The 17,628-nt window shown below is 40.6% G+C and overlaps 1 protein-coding gene across 3 annotated transcripts in view; it reads left to right on the forward strand.

The window, feature by feature from the left end:
• PCDH11X (protocadherin 11 X-linked) overlaps positions 1-17,628 on the forward strand; it is a 1,806,309-nt gene that overhangs the window by 215,799 nt on the left and 1,572,882 nt on the right. For all 3 annotated transcript variants that reach the window (XM_033945367.1, XM_033945369.1, XM_033945370.1), the window contains exon 3: positions 7,677-8,259. In XM_033945367.1, the coding sequence (XP_033801258.1) occupies positions 7,720-8,259 (540 nt within the window). In that variant the 5' untranslated portion in view covers positions 7,677-7,719. The remainder of the gene's footprint in view (positions 1-7,676; positions 8,260-17,628) is intronic.

Genomic DNA, 17,628 nt, shown 5'->3' on the forward strand with positions numbered 1-17,628 from the left:
CAAAAAAAGGATTTGTAAATCAAATATTAATATGTGTTGTAAAATTAATATTAATATTAATTTTTTTTCAGTTCAGTATCTTTATTGGCACTTTATATGAATTTACATATAAACATGAACTATAGTAATAATTTAGTATAACATAAGTTTATTCCTAAGGAGATGTTCCAATGTGTAATTGCAATTGCAAACTTTACAAACATCCAATATGCGGTTTTATATTTAGTTTCATCATCAGACCACTATATTTAAGAAATTTTGGGTTGTAATATCATTTATATGGCTACAATATTTCAGTAGTACTTTAGCATATATTTAATAATGATCTCATCCTTCTTCTAGTGATGTGAAATTTTCTAAAGATGCCCATATCTTTTCAAATGTGTCCAAGGTACCATTTCTTTCTGCTACTATTTTTTCATATTTAGCATATAAACATATTATGTTCCACCATTTATTGTATTCCAATTGAAAAATAGTTTTTCTATTCCAAAGTAATTGTTTTTAAAGTCAATATAAGTCATATTTTTAGTAGACATGCTTTTTTATCATCTACTGTAATTTGTTTGTCAAACTGAGATTACCAAATATAGGGCCCTTTTATGAAACCGCGTTAGGCTTTTTTATCGCCGACCATGGCGGTATTAGCTCTGACACTCATAGGAATTCTATGAGCATCAGAGCTTTTACTGCCACGGCCGGCGATATAAAAGTCTAATGCGGCTTTATAAAAAAGGGGGAGAGGGGATAACTATTTGATATGACAAAATAGTTCATACTTTATAGATAGTTTTCCAAATATGGTTCCAATAGGTTCTGACGTTGACATATAAATATCATATGCTCCATGGTGCCTATTTCCTTTTAATAAGACCAACATGTTTTTTGGTACTTGATGCATTAAAAAAAAAGATGGTTTGCATAACACTGATTGAATGAAGTGTTTTTCAGGAAGAAATCCAGATATATTTTCAGTATGATTCCTCAAATTGCATTTTAGTTTCATACTCCCAGATATTTTGTAATCCAGAAGGGCACGTAAATTTATTGGCTTTCAAATATTTGTACCATTTGGAGGCTTCCCCTTTGTTATATATCAGAGATGTACATAAAGACGAACAAATAATGCATTTTGTGAATGAGCTAATTTTATACAGTGTAAAAGTTGGATTCATTTACATTGTTGATGGGCTGGTAGACCATATATATTTCTTAAGCTATCAAAAGATATCCATTTGTGGTTTTCAATTAAATGGCCAACTTGCCATATTCCAGTTGATTGGCATATTTTCCAGTTAATTACCCCCCCCCCCACCCTTTATTAGGCCATGGTAGAGGTTTCTACCATGGCTCAGAGTGCTAAATGCTCTGATGCTGCTCCGATGCTCATAGAATTCCTATGAGCGTTGGAGCAGCTTTGAAGCATTTATAGGGAAATTCAATAACCAGTGCCTAAATTTAGGTGTCGGTAGGCACCTTGCCGATGCCTAAGTTAATTGAAAAATGCCATCAGAAATGGCAAAATATGGCTGTGTTGAAGCTCCTACCGATGCCTAATTAAAAGGAGTCTGGCATCATGGCTAGGTAGCTGCTTTAAGCTGAGGAATGCCAAAGTAGGTTTGGCCAACGCTGGAAGCGGTATTAGGCGGGAAAAAGCAGCTACCAAATTGTGATTCATGGCAAGATAGGTGACTGAAATGTAGGCCCGGAAAACCAAGGCCTATATTTCAGCCACCTATCTATACTGCCGTCAGATCCTAAAGTCAGAATCAGACAAATGAGTTTCTTGTAGGCGTGCAATATGTATGTTCTATTTTTCTCAAACCTTGTAATATCTTAGAACACTTAACCGGTGAATTAATCCTCGCCATATTCCAATATCCTAGCCCTATATGAGCTGTTCCCATAACCACTGTAGGCAGAATATGCAGAGACCCCACTCAAATTAGTCTCAGAGATCTGATGCCCAGCCCTCATCGAACCCCTTTCTTCCTACCACCCATAACCATATTCCAACTTTGCCGTTTCCCACAAAGCTCACCAATCTCTACCAAACCAAGACAAGTTATCGGAGTCATCATCCCTCTCCTCCCCTCTCCATCCCCATCCCATCCACTCTTAAAACCCCTTATCCCTTCCTATCTCCTCTATAATTACCAGTTATTCCACCTCCACTATACTCTCAAAGTATCATGTTCAGATTCTATGAGCATTGGAGCTGTTACCACCATAGCTGGCACTAAAAATGCTAGTGTGGCTTTGTAAATGAGGGGGTTAGTCAGGAGCCTCTCTTCTCTGGTAGATTTGCTTTGAATATTGACCCCACCTTTTTTTTAAATCTAGATTTTATTTGAATATCTCCTGTTGCAACAGTTGCTGTTCAACACATCACAAATATTGGCTTCTAGTTTTGCCCAGATTCTTGAATGCTTTAGAATGAACCAAACTCTCTATTTAAAACTACAAGTGCAATCAGTATAATGTTCCTCCTTGCTTAATGACCACATATTTTGAATTGCAGAAAGTAACATTCTGATTTAAAAAAAACCGAGAGAATAAAACAATGGCTCTCTTATTCTTAAGAGACTTTCTATATTGTTTTCCCATAATGCAACACCTGGAGTGCCATGTGTAATCATGAGTGAAAAGGCACTTCTCTCTGGCTGCCTCTGTATACTTATGTAGGCCATTATCCATTGTTGACTAAAATGTCCCCAAAGTCTAACATCAATTTGATCCTTTTCTTAGAATGTAGAAATTTTGTTCTGAGCAGAAAACAGAAGTACTTACTATAGTATTTAACAATCATATAGTTTCTAACTATGGAATTTGCAAGAGCACATTAAAAATAGCCAAACTGAAAAAAAAAAATCAGAAAAGACTATAGGAACATGATTTGAATGAAAAAAGAGATATTAGACACATCCATTTTCACCTGTTATATAAAAATGATGCATAGATTTGAAGCTTTTGAGTTGCAATAATGCACATTTTCCTGGGCTGGGGGGAAATAAACCAGGTCTTATTAAAAGAGGGGAAAAGAAAGTTCATGCTTTATGTGAACACTTTGCAGCCATATGGATTAAGAAAGTACTGGATTTGTATATTTTGTTTTGAGTTTTGTAAAGGTTTTGGGGTCTTGTGGTTTTACCATATTGCATTTCAGATTTTTATCCTTCATGGTAGTAATGATTTAACATGATGCCTAGGTTTTAGATGCAAATAGTAAATAGTAGTATTTTTGAAGTGTTATGTGTATGCATGGCCTCTTGTAAAATACCTATAAGAACACAATAACAGCCTTACTGGGTCAGACCAATGCTTCATCTAGCCCAGTATTCCGTCTTCACGGTGACCTATCCAGGTCACTAGTACCTGGTAAAAAACCAAATACACTGGTACTTGGAATCCAAACTTAATCTGTTCCAGAACCCCGTTCAAGTTCCAAAACAAGTTTTTCCATTGAAAAAAATAGAAACTGGATTAATCCATTCCTTGGACCCACAAACTCTGCAAGATCTAGCCTACCTGGCAGAAACAGACCCCCAGCAGCAGAGGCAGCAAGATCAGGATCCTCAGCAGCAGAGGCAACATGATCGAGATCCCCAACAGCAAGACAGCAAGATCGGCAATGGCAGCTGCAAGTGGTGTTCAGCCCAAAGCTTCCCTCCCAGGCGGAAACAAGAAGTTGCATCAGAAGGGAAGCTTTGGGCTGAGCATTGTTTGCAGTTCAGATTCCAAAGCAGCGTTCGGATTCCAGGGCAAAAATGAAGAAAAACAAATCGTTTGAATTCTGGGGCATTCGGATTCCGAGGTACCACTGTAGTAACAACAGTCCATGCTACTGATCCAGGGCAAGCAACAACTTCCTCCATGTCTGTCTCAATAGCAGACTATGGACTTTTCCTCCAGAAACTTGTCCAAACCTTTTTTTAAAACCAGTTACATTAACTACTCTTACCATTTCCTCTGACAACCAATTCCAGAGTTTACCTATTCTCTGAGTGGAAAAATATTTCCTCCTGTTGGTTTTAAAAGTATTTCCCTGTAACTTCATAGAGGGTCCCCTAGTCTTTGCAATTTATGAAGGAGTAAAAAATTGATTCACTTGTACCCATTCTACACCCCTCATGATTTTGTAGACTTCAATAATATCTCCCCTCTGCCATCTCTTTTACAAGTTAAAGAGCCCTAACCTCTTAAGTTTGTCCTCATACAAAAGGAGTTCCACCCCTTTTATCATCTTGGTCAGTCTTCTTTGAACCTTTTCTAGTTCTGCTATATCTTTTTTGAGATAAGGTGACCAGAATTGAACGCAATACTCAAGGTGAGGTTGCACTATGGAGCAGTTAAGAAGCATTATGACATTCTTGATCTTGTTTACCATCCCACTTCAAATAATTCCTAACATCTTGTAAATTATAGAATACCATAATTTATATGAGTGCTCACCCATAATTAGATGGGGATATTTACGTCAGCTATAGGGCTGGTATAAGTGCTCATAACTATTTTTCTTTATAGAATAGGCTTACAATAGGCACCATAACCAGTAACTAACATGTGCTTACTGCAAGATTAAAAAAAAACCCATCCAAACCTACTGTGGGAAGTGCTCAGTTATCCCGCAGTGGTTTTGAGATCGGCTTGTGCTATGCAAATGCTAAAAATTAGAATTTAATTTTTAGTACTAGGGGCATGTTCTATGCTAATTAGATAATGCAGTTAAATCACTGTGTGCTAACTGATTAGTGCAGGATGAGCCCTTACTGCTTAGAAAATAGGTGTCAGAAAGGGCTCACACATTAATGGCCATATACTAATGGGGAAATTAGCATGTGGCTATTAATGGGAATAATGGAATATGGGGTCATTTTACCTCCACACTAAAAGTGGATCAGCATGCATGAAAGACCCGCACTGAGGAGAGTGCAGGCTGCTTTTTAGCATAACTCAGTAAAAAAACAAACAAACCCTTAGGGGTCCTTTTACTAAGGCACGCTAACCGATTTAGTGTGCTCTAATTGATTTAGCGCACGCTAAATGCTAAGGTTAGTGTCCACTAAATCAGTTAGTAACAGGACCCCCTACTAGGAATGGAACATTTATTAGACTTAATTCACTTTCTGTTTCCTATTTTATATTCTTGATTTTCTTAGGTCAGTTATAATCTGACTTTAACCTTTTTTTTTTCCCTAAGGTTTATGTCCTTTAGGAGTTCTCTCTGTTTTATTTGCTCCTGCTATCAGACCAGTTCGCTGACTTCAGCTGGCTCTTTGACAGTTCTTTACACATTTTGGAATGCATTTAAGTGTATCAGCATTTTACCAGTCAGAAATGTCGAGAGAGGGTAGTTTTTACTTTCTGTGCCTTTTATAAAGAGAAAGAGTTTTTAATTGTTCCCTTTTCAAATGTTCTTTAGAAGGCACTCGGGCCTGGATTCTGTATGCAGTGCCAGCCACATATCAATCACCGACAGGCATGCTTCCAGAACTGCGACTTCCAATGACCCTTGTTGCTGGAAATATAGGCCAGGGTTTTGCAGGCCTGCATTTCTGACACCTAGAGTCCTTCCTGAATTGCAGCTAGGGTCGCCTAGTGATGCCGAAGCCTGGCACTGCCTCTAATTATGCCAATTTCCGAGCTTCAACGTCCTTAGGCAATGTAGATGCCACTGACCTGGGTGCTGGTCTGAGAGGCCACCTAGCGTCACCTAATTGTTTTGTTATTGTTAGGTTTTAATTGGTTTTTAATGGTATGACCAATTATCACACCATTTAGAACCAATAAAAACCCAAAGTTAGGTGCTAGTAGGCCTGCCAGCGACTAACCTTAGGCGGCTTTTTGAGAATCCAGGCCTCAGTGTTATTTAAATAATATTTTTGGAGTTGCACAAAAGGTCAAAGCAGCTTACAATAAAATATACCATATAAAATACTAAATAAATACTAAAATAAAAGAGTGCCAAAAATTGATAGGAAATAAAGGGAAAAAAAGGCTAAACATTCCAAACTATTTCCAATTGAAATAAGCCCATGCAATTACCCGCCCTCCCCTTTTACGAACGGGTAACGTGGGTTTTTAGCGCCGGCACTGGTGGTAACTGCTCCGACGCTCATAGGAATTCTATGAGCGTCAAAGCAGTTACCGCCACTGCCGGAGCCAAATACTAGAATGTGTTAACCTTAAATGCAATTTGAAAAAAAAAAAAGTCATATTTTAACCAATTCCCCCCTCCCCCCCCTGCTGACCATGGCATGAGTGTCGGAGCTGTTACCACTGTGGCTGGCGTTAAAACCCACACTACGGTTTTGTAAAAAAAGGGAGGGGGGATATACCACTTCATACTGTAAATATGGATGTAAGCTATTCCAAAGCAAAGGAGATAAGAAAAAGTATGCAACTGTCTGGGTAGATTCACAGTAGGCATATCGAGGGGAGGGGAGAACAAATCTATGTGAATCAACTGAATGCAAATGTCTAGATGGGGTGCATGGAATAGTGGTGCTAGCTAAAAGGGAAGGTACCCCAAAATCTAAAGCCTTAAAAGTTAGACTGACCTAGGACAGGTTTAAGAACCACTGATCTAGACCTATATTTACATAGCTATACAAATATAACAAGATATAAAAATACAGAGAGAAAGATTAGAGAGATGATAGAAAAATACAGTTAAACCAATATTCATCGGCTGACCAGCTAAGTTATAAAAGCCAAACACAGACCTGCTATTTATGTGGGTCCATCAGGTCACTGGTTAGCCAGTGAATGTTGGTGCTAACCGACAATAATAATAATAATAACAATAATAATAATAATAGCTTTATTTATATCCCGTCACAACACTTTGGCAATGCCTTTATTGAAGTTGTTAACATCTCATGATAACGATTCAAGGCGCATTGTTATGGAACACCCTACCACTCAACGTAATGAAAGTGTCTCCACTATTAAGCTATAGGAAATTGTCATTTTAAGTCTGTCTTCCTTTACTCTGTAATTTTTATGAATCTGTACATCGCTTAGAATTCGGATTAAGCGATTAATCAAATGTAATAAGAAACTTGAAAAACTGAATTGTTTGTGCGATATTTCTCAGAATGTGTTTGTTTGTATTTTTCCTGCAATGACAGTTCTGTAAGGAAGCTGAATTGATGTTTGGGTATTATTTGTACAATAAGAGCTCCTTTTACAAAGGTGCGCTAGTGTTTTTAGCACACGCACCGGATTAGCGTGCACTATTCTGCGCGTTAAGGCCCTAACGCACCTTTGTAAAAGGATCCCTAAGTCCTGCTTTTATTGTTGTGAATGTAACTTTGTACCTCACACAGAACTATAGGATGTTGCAAGTAAGAAATTTTTAAATAAATAAACATAGCCACTGACTGGTCTAGCTAAAGCCCTCTGGCTCTGAATATTAGAATTTAGCCAGCTCAGTACGATTCAACTGGCTAGGAATGGCTCCTGGCTACGTAAATAGTGCTGAATATCAGGCAGTATGCATATGTTCACGCATATTATTTATATATTTTTTTGGTTTGCTTTAATGTTTTTATGCAAATTAGCCCCTGATATAGGTTTAAGAAAGTCAGGTGTGTGTTGGACTATGTTAAAATAAGGTTGTGGTTTGCTAGCACATTTAAAAATTAATAATCATTTCTTTTTTTCTTTTCTAGAAACCCCAGTGCTATAAAGGAAGATCTGTTAGCTCTTCTGGAAATGGACTTGCTGTCTGCAATATACCTCTTGGCAGCATTGTTTGCCTGTATAGTATTTCGGTCTGGTGCTCAGGAGAAAAATTACGCAGTACGAGAAGAATTGCCCGAGAATGTCCTGATTGGCAACTTGCTCAAGGACCTAAACCTCACACTAGATCCAGATGTGCCTCTCTCAGCTCCTCTCCAGTTTAAGCTGGTTTATAAAACTGGGGATGTGCCTCTTGTGCGGATAGAGGAGAACACTGGAGAGATCTTCACTACCACCAACCGGATAGACCGTGAGAAGCTGTGCTCTGGCATTTTTATGGAAAACCGATGCTTTTATGAAGTGGAAGTAGCTGTTTTACCAGATGAAGTTTTTAGACTGGTCAAAATCCGCTTCCTGATAGAGGACATCAATGACAATGCTCCTCTCTTTCCTTCCACTGTCATCAATATCTCCATTCCTGAGAATACAGCTATCAATTCTCGGTATTCTGTCCCTTCTGCTATTGATCCTGATGTTGGGGTAAATGGTATTCAGCACTATGAGCTTCTTAAGGTGGGTCCCTGCAATGCTTTTGCATCTGTATACCTTGTATTTAGGATATTATTGCTATTATTTTAAATATATATTTCCTTCTATCTAAAAGAACTTTGTAAAATATACTATTCATGTTGATTTTCATAAAAGGTATTATTAAGGGAAAGGGGATTTGATATATTGCCTTTTGTGTTTGCAATCAAAGCAGTTTAAATACTATGAGGTACATAATTGAAATGGAAATATGTCTAAAAACACGCCTAAATTGGCACTTGGAGGATCAAAATAACAGGTTATCCAAGTACCGATAATTGAACAGGGTTTTATACATATCTAAAACCAGCTTAGGCCTTTTGACTGCCTCTGTGCGCCCAGAGTGAAAAGGGGCATTTTTGGAGGAGTGGGTAGGGTTGGAGGTGGGCGGGATGTGGGCCGACTTCAGCAGGCATAATCAAAAGTTGGATGAGGTTGCCTGTATGAAACCTATACGTTCTGACTTGGACCAAGTTCTGGATTGGGCTGATGAGCTGATTGCAGCTGCCGTGATTAGTTCAGCGTCCCAGGCAACTCGTCCTCCCCCGCCCTCATATCAATCGCAGCAGGAGGGATGCCCAGCCCCTCCTGCCCAGCACCCACCATAACCCCCCCAAATGATCATGGCAGGAGAGATGCCCATTCTGTCCTGCTTGGCACCCACCATGACTCACGATAGTACTCCAGCAGCAGAGATACCCAATCTCTCCTACCAGATAACCCCCAGCTCCCAAAAGTTTGCCAGCAGGAGGGATGCCACCCCCCCAGACCTCCCAAGGCCATCCCCACCCAGACCCCCCACCCCTACCAGGATTCCCCCATCCCCACTAGGACCCTTCCTAACCCACCAGGACCCCACAAACCTTTTTTTAGATGGCCGGATGGATGGGTTCTTACTGTGTCCAGCCGGTAGGCCTGCCTTTGTTGGAATGGCGGGCCTGCCCCTTACCAGTGCATCTTGGGATGCACCGGGGAGGGGCCTAAGGCCCTAACTGGCCAAGGCACTTAAGGCCCCTCCTGTAGGAGGTGCTTTAAGCACCTGGGCCAACCAGAATCTTAGGCCCGTCTCCCAGTGCATTCTGAGATGCGCTGGGAGTGGCCTAATATTTTGATTGGCTAGATCCCCAAAGCTACCCCCATAGGAGGGGCCTAGGGTATCTGGCCAATCGGAATATTAAGTCACTCCCAGCACATCCCAGAATGCACTGGGAGATGGGCCTAAGATTCTAGTTGGCCGAGGTGCCTAAGGCCCTTGCCAGTCAGGACTTCATGATATCCACAAAAAATATGCATGAAAGTCATTTGCATATAATTGAGGCAATGTATGCAAATTAATTTTATGCATATTCATTGTAGATATCCTGTAAACCTGGCTGGCAAGGGGATACTCCAGGACTGAGTTGAGAAACGATTCTGTAAAGGATGCTCTGTGTGGCAGAATACTATCTTATCACTCATTTTGTGCCTAAGTTTGGGCATCACGTCACTGGCTATATTACTATTTATGCTGTTTATGTCCAGTATAGAAATCAATAAACCTCCAATATATATATCCTGGATCAAATAGTAGTTTTAGTTCAATATATGTTTTTTAAAGACACCTCAGCCCCACCACTCCACCGCTGTAATGATTTGCTACTGCGGGAAAAGTTATGTGGTGCCTCATCATTGGCTGTCCATTTTATTTTGGTTTATAACGTATTTCAAAAAGTGTTCAAAACATTTCTTCAATAAGTGAAAACTTTTATAATATATGTCTTCAATTGTGTAAAAATATAAATATTACTTATCTCAGCCAAACCTGGGAGTCAGACCCGACATGTTTCGCACTAAGAAAGTGCTGTCTCAAGGGTCTCCCTAAGAGATAAAGGAAGAAAGCTATTACATATGTGCCTGTCTTAGCCTCTCCCCACCTAACTTAAAATATTACTTATTCGTTTCAGTCTAAATAAATCAAAAAAACTCACCGGGGCTGCCGCTGTCATCCGACTCCTATTCAGTTCTGTGAAAGATGGCGGTGGCGGCCCTCGGCAGCATTTAAATATCCTGTCCAATAACAACATAGTCCTGCCCCCCTTACCATCCAAGGGGATACGTGGAAAGTCCCAGGGAGGCAGGTGGTACTTAGGTCAAGATCCGATACAGATTGCAATTCACAAGATGTGATTTATGCAATAGTTTGTCCGTGCGACCTGGTCTACATTGGTCGCACAAATAGGAAGATCAAGGTAAGATTGACAGAGCATAAGTTGCGCATTAGTAATGAGATAGCGCAGGCTCCGTTGGTCGATCACTGGCATAAACACAAACATACTATTAGTGATTTAAGATGGCGTGTCATAAATGTTGTTACGGGGTTGGAGGGTGGGAAAGATCAAATAAAACTTAATGAAAATGAACAACGATACATTTTTATGCTTGATACTGTTGAGCCACGGGGATTAAACAGTGAAGTGGAATGGGGGACATTGATTGGTTGAATTTCGGGCTGATGTCATCATAGGGGGCAGGACTATGTTGTTATTGGACAGGATATTTAAATGCTGCCGAGGGCTGCCGCCGCCATCTTTCACAGAACTGAATAGGAGTCGGATGACAGCGGCAGCCCCGGTGAGTTTTTTTGATTTATTTAGACTGAAACGAATAAGTAATATTTTAAGTTAGGTGGGGAGAGGCTAAGACAGGCACATATGTAATAGCTTGCTTCCTTTATCTCTTAGGGAGACCCTTGAGACAGCACTTTCTTAGTGCGAAACATGTCGGGTCTGACTCCCAGGTTTGGCTGAGATAAGTAATATTTATATTTTTACACAATTGAAGACATATATTATAAAAGTTTTCACCTATTGAAGAAATGTTTTGAACACTCTTTGAAATACGTTATAAACCAAAATAAAATGGACAGCCAATGATGAGGCACCACATAATTCTTCCCGCAGTAGCAAATCATTACAGCGGTGGAGTGGTGGGGCTGAGGTGTCCTTAAAAAACATATATTGAACTATATTTGATCCAGGATATATATATTGTAAGTTTGGGCATCGGCATTTATGCCTATCAAAGCCTGGTATAAATGCTGGTACTCAACTAATACCTCGATTTCAATGGCATTAGGCGTTATACTACTATGCCTAATTTCTGGGAATGCTCTTGACCCATCCATAGCCCTCTCATAACAACTCTGGTGTTACATGATGTATAAAGCAGCTGCTGATCGCATATCAATCACGCGACAGCGCCGGTTAGAGAATCGCGCCTCAAGCACCTATATAGGTGCAATTCATATAAAAATAGGTACCATAAATGCAATTCAAAGAACCATAGATATAATTTACCCCATAGCATGCTAGCTTGCTAACACTTATGCATCCACTCTCCATGTATGCCATGGCTCCTGAATGAAAAAGTTTGAGAAATTCAGACTTGCATGTTATAGAATAGGGCATAAGGCAGATCCGCATGGAACTCTAAATTACTATGAATGAAGTGCTTGTTAACAGAAATGATTGATTGTTAGCATCTAATTAGCTAATTAGATTATATGTAGATCTATGATACATGCTCAACTTTGGGTAACCTAAACCGAATCAGATGGTCTGGGCTCACACTCTACATGCATGCCACAGCCTCTGAATGAAAAATTCAGTGACATACATTTAATGCATTGAAGCATGTAAAGTACTGCAAAACACCTTAATGTGGTCATGTGGTAACCTATTTCAGCACATTATCCCTATGTTAAACGCTTAACTCCTTTTTTTAAATTGAAATTTATATAAGTTTCTACAGTAGAAAATAGGAATAATAAAAAAAGAAAAAAATTATAGTACCATATTGTTTATCATATCTTCACTTCTTTTTTAAAAAAACAATGGTCTTCCACGACAGGTAGTTGAGGCCAGTAACACGCTTGACTTCAAGGGACGATGGGACAGACTGGTGGGGTCGCTTAAGAGGAATGCTTAATAGATGGATTCTCGAGGGAGGGAGGGTTCTTGAGTGGGCAGACTTGGGCCGTCGGCCCTTTTCTGCCGTCATGCTCTATGTTTCTATGTTTCTATTCTTAATTAATTTTCAAAACTACAACAGTGCAATACAACCAATGCAACTCATAGTAATACAATAAAAGCACATTCATCTTTCTCATGTTCATAATCAACCATTCCCCCCCCAAACAATTATCATATCTTCCCTTCTAATAAGATTGTAGTCCACACAGTAGCGTACTAAGGGGGGGCGGGGGGGGTGCGGTCCACCCCGGGTGCCAGCCCTGAGGGGGGGTGCTCCCAGCCTTGCCATTCAGTTCCCCCCACCCCTGAAGGACCGCTTGCCCCCTGGCCTCTCTGCACCACCTATGAAGCAGCCCGCAGCGGGATCACGATGTCAGCGATCCCTGAGCTGCTTTGGCGCTGCTTCCTGCGCCGCGGTCCCACACCTCCCCTCCTCTAACGTCAGAGAAGGGGCGGGACCGCAGCGGAGGAAGCAGCTCCGAAGCAGCGAAGGGATCGCTGACATTGCGATCCCGCTGTGGGCTGATTCAGGTGGTGCAGGGAGGCCAGGGGGGCGAGCTGTCCTTCGGGGGTGGGGGGGGGGACTGAACTCAAGGCCGGGAGCATCCCCTCAAGGCCTGATTCAGGTTGTGCAGGGAGGCCAGGGGGGGCAAGCGGTCCTTCGGGGTGGGGCGGGCAGGCAGGCCGGCAGGCAGACCTTCAAGGGGGGGGACAGGCAGGCCTTCATAGGGGAGACATGCAGGCAGGCCTTCATAGGGGAGACAGGCAGGCAGGCCTTCAAAGGGGGGACAGGCCTTCAAGGGGGGGGTCAGGCAGGCAGGCAGGCTTTCAAGGGAGGGACAGGCCTTCAAGGGGGGGACAGGCAGGCCTTCAAGGGGGGACAGGCCTTCAAGGGGGGGATAGGCCTTCAAGGGGATCAGGCAGGCAGGCCTTCGGGGGGGGCGGGCAGGCAGGCAGGCCTTCAAGGGGGGTGCAGGTCTTCGGAGGGAGGGTGCAGGCCTTCGGGGGGGAAGTGCAGGCCTTCCGGGGGGGGAGTGCAGGCCTTCAGTGGTGGGATGCAGACCTTTAAGGGGGGGGCAGGCCTTCAGGGAGGGGGGCCCTGGTGTAGAAATACACGGAGGGAATGAGGGGGTTCAAAGAGACGCGCATATGCCAGACTTTGGGTGGGAAGAAATAATGGGTCTGAAAATAGAGAAGAGGGAGAGATGATGGACCATAATTTTTAGAGAGGGAAGGAACAGAAAGGGAGAGAAGTTGGACACAAGGGATGGTGTGGAGGGGGGATAGAGATACTGGATAGGAGGGTAGTTGGGAAAAGAAAGGGAGAGATGGTGGACCCTGGGGTGGTGGGGAAGGAGGGAGAGATGCTGGATGAAAGGGTAGTTAAGAAAAGATAGATCTGTGGAGGGAGACGAAAAAAGGATAGATGCCAGACCTCCTGGGGAGGGAAGGGAAACGGGGAGAACAGAGATGGCAGATGGATTATTAGCATGCAGAAAGAAGGAAGAAGGAGACCCTGGCAAGCAAGTTATCAGAAGACAACCAGAGCCTTGGACCAACAAGATTTGAAAAATAACCAGACAACAAAAGGTAGAAAAACTAATTTTATTTTCTGTTTTGTGATTACAATATGTCAGATTTGAAATGTGTATCCTGCCAGAGCTGGTGTTAGACCGCAAACGTGAGCTAAGATTTAACAGAGAGGAAAAATCCTTTTTGTTTCTTTATTTTATTTACACCACAGCGCCAGTGTGGTTAGGAGAAGCCAAAGGGGGGTGAAAAAGCTATAAAATAAACCCACCAGGATGTTTTAAAAAAAACAAACAAACACCCAATTGGGCAGGAAAGTTGAATCGAAAAACCAATTCAATAGGCTGAATCGAATCGAAAATTTTTTTTTTCTTGAATCGGGCAGCACTAGTTTGCGCTACTGCCTTAGACTTTAGGACCTGGGATTGGAGAGAGATGGCATCCTCAGTACTTTATAATGCAAGTGAAACGAGGATTTGGTCAGACTTTTGAAGGGTCTGCAGAAGAAAAATATTGTAAAAGCCAGGGACATGAGACAACAGGAAACGGGAACTTTTCTTCCTTCTATTTTTGTGAATGGCAAAGCTGAGGATGTCAGAGAGTTCAATTAAAATATGTGCTTTATAAGAAAATATAATAATGTGTTTTATAAAGTTTATAAGCATTGCTGGCCTACCGGTTGAGGTGTTCCTAATGGTGGTGATGGTGGCGGCAGCGTGTCAATGTGTTGAGAGAAAGAGGTGGTCTGGGAAATTCTGCTGAGCAAACTCTGGGCCCATTTCCACCCCCCAGTTAGTCCATTCCACTCAACTGGTTCACACACTGAGTGGGTCTTTGGGTGTTGTGCCTGGGTAGTTGTTTTGGGATCTCTTCTAGTGGTTTGTCAGTATCTCCTTGTGGTCCAAGGAAGGAAATTTTGTTAACCTTAGCATTGACCTTCAGAATATGTTTGTAACAGCGCTGCTTGTGTGGCATTAGACTATGTAGTGATCGAAAGAAAAAAACAGATCTTTACACATTTTTGCACCATATGGTGGGTGTATGAGGAGATTCACATTTCCTGCACAGCTAAGTCCTTGTGAAGTTACCTTGTTCTTTCTGTATTTGACATCTAGCAAGGTTTCTGTTTGGAAGGAAAGAATTAAGCTTAAAAATGAAGTGGCCAGAAGTTATGGTAAAAGCAGATATCATTGCTGATTTTAAGAAAGGTTTGGACAAATTCCTGGAGGAAAAGTCCATAGTCTAAACTAAACTAAACCTTAGGTTTGTATACCGCACCATCTCCATGGTTGTGGAGCTCAGCATGGTTTACAGAAATTGTAATGAGAAGGAACTACAAGGAAGGGCTAGATGAAGATCAGAGGAAAGAAGAATGTTAGAGGGCTAGGATGACAGATGAGTAGGGGGGTGTTAGATTCTTGAGAAAAGCCAGGTTTTCAGATGTTTACGGAAGGGTTGGAGAGCACTCAGGTTCCGAAGAGGGGAGGTAAGGTTGTTCCAGAGTTCGGTGAATCTGAAGGGGAGGGAAGTGGTTATTAAGACATGGGGGAAGTGTCTACTTGCCCTGGATCGGTGGCATGGAATGTTGCTACTCTTTGGGTTTTGACCAGATACTAATGACCTGGATTGGTTACCATGAGAATGGGCTACTGGGCATGATGGACCATTGGTCTGACCCAGTTAGGCTATTGTTATGTTATCTTCTCATCTGTAGGGGCCTTTTTTTTTCACTTCTTATTTTAATGTATTTTTTTTTCTGGGAACTTATCAGTGTTTTTTAGAATGGGAACAAAAATGGAAGAGAATTAATGTGTGTGGAATGGGGGGGTTACTAATTTCTTCAGCTAAATAATTAAATCCACTTCAACCAGACATAGGAGAACTCACGCACCATTCACACACCTTCCAACCAAAATTGTCAAAAGAAAAAAAACTGTTCGACAATCTCCTAACACTCGACCCCCAACTCTACAACCTATTGACCTCGACCACAGACTACAAAACCTTCAAAAAAGAAATAAAAACCCTTCTATTCAAAAACACATAAAACCGAACTAACACAATCAGAACTGTCCCAAGCATCACCTGCAACAACTCCATATGTACTTCTGAAGTCATGACAATTCAGACATAATTTATGTTAAGTTTGGATTAATGGTTATATATATGAGGTTCAATAAAAGAAAATTTTCAGTGCCTGTTTCTATTATGACCATTTATTTTTCATGGTTATTACAAAAAATATTTTTTTACATGGGGGGGGTCAAAAAATGATGGGCCCCTGGTGCCACATACCCTAGGTACGCCATTGAGTCCACATCAAGGGAAAATCAGCCTAGGATCATCACTAGTAATTCCTTAAGAACCCTAAATTATCTTTAATTAATTAATCATGTTGAACTAGATTCCTTGGGTAAAAGAAAAGATGAGTAGGGTCTAAACAATATAAGAATAATTTTCATATGTAACCAAGCATTTGCAGGAAAATTTTAGGAAAAATGTGCCTCCTACTTCTAAAACATGAGGTTTAAGCTGAAGGAAAGCTTTTTTGTCTTAATTGAGTGGTCTTGTCTACATCTGTAAAAATATGAACCACTTGCCCACAAGATGGTACATTCTTCTTATTTAACTCATTTTAATAAAAAAGATCCTAATATGCATTAATGATATTAGCATGCCCTAACACAGGGGTGTCAAAGTCCCTCCTCGAGGGCCACAATCCAGTCAGGTTTTCAGGATTTCCCCAATGAATATGCATGAGATCTATCGAGATCTATTTGCATGCACTGCTTTCATTGTATGCTAATAGATCTCATGCATATTCATTGGGGAAATCCTGAAAACCCGACTGGAATGCGGCCCTCGAGGAGGGACTTTGACACCCCTGCCCTAACACAATAACACTAAGCAGTAAAATTTAGCCTTAAGATTAAACTCGAGGCTACTGTAAAATACCAAAATGTTTTATAATATGTGATATTTATAAATGAGAGTGATATAGATGTGCAGCTAGAAAGGATAGTTTAAAAACATTGTATTGAATTTTTCAGGCGTCTAATGTATGATGTGATTAGCACATTGAAAGTATATTATGAAAAAAAAGTTATCTTTGTCAATATACAATTTATGTACCGTATGTCTCATTTAATATGTTATTGAAATAAGATGTAGTAGAGAAAGAGAATTATAAAATAGAAGTAAAGTCTGGGATAGCTGGAAGGCAAGATATATATATATATATATTTATTTTTTTTAAAAAAAATTTTATTTATTTATTTTAAAGCCAATCAAGCGATATCATGCTAGAGGTATACTGTATTTTGCCTTGACACCTTCACAATAGAAATAGATGTTGCTTGACAGTCAAAAAAATTGTTTTATGATGAACTGTTGGTATTTTAATATACTGTACTTAGATCTAATACATTAGAGTGAGATATTTTGCTATTTAGGGCCTATTTCAAGGAACACAGTCAGAAAGAAATAAATGAAATAGTGGTATCATTAAATAATTTTTGATGGTAACCGGTCAGATGAAATCTAAGATGTGTAGGTAGAAACATACCTAATAGAAACAAGTGGGAAATGCATAGAGAGGCATGACTTTTGAAATGTTTTACACTGTAGATCTATAGAAAGGGTTGACAGGATTCTTTATGGGATTCATATAGAGTAAATTCTCTGTTAACCAGAACTCAATTAACCAGATCTCTCAAGCAATCAAAAAAAAAAATCTAAGAAATACTGTAATACTTTAAATCAAAATGAAAATAAAATCAATTTCTGGTGGAAATTTAAGTGTAAACTTGGCACG

The sequence above is a fragment of the Geotrypetes seraphini genome, chromosome 5, assembly GCF_902459505.1.
Source record: "Geotrypetes seraphini chromosome 5, aGeoSer1.1, whole genome shotgun sequence".
Lineage (NCBI taxonomy): Eukaryota > Metazoa > Chordata > Amphibia > Gymnophiona > Dermophiidae > Geotrypetes > Geotrypetes seraphini.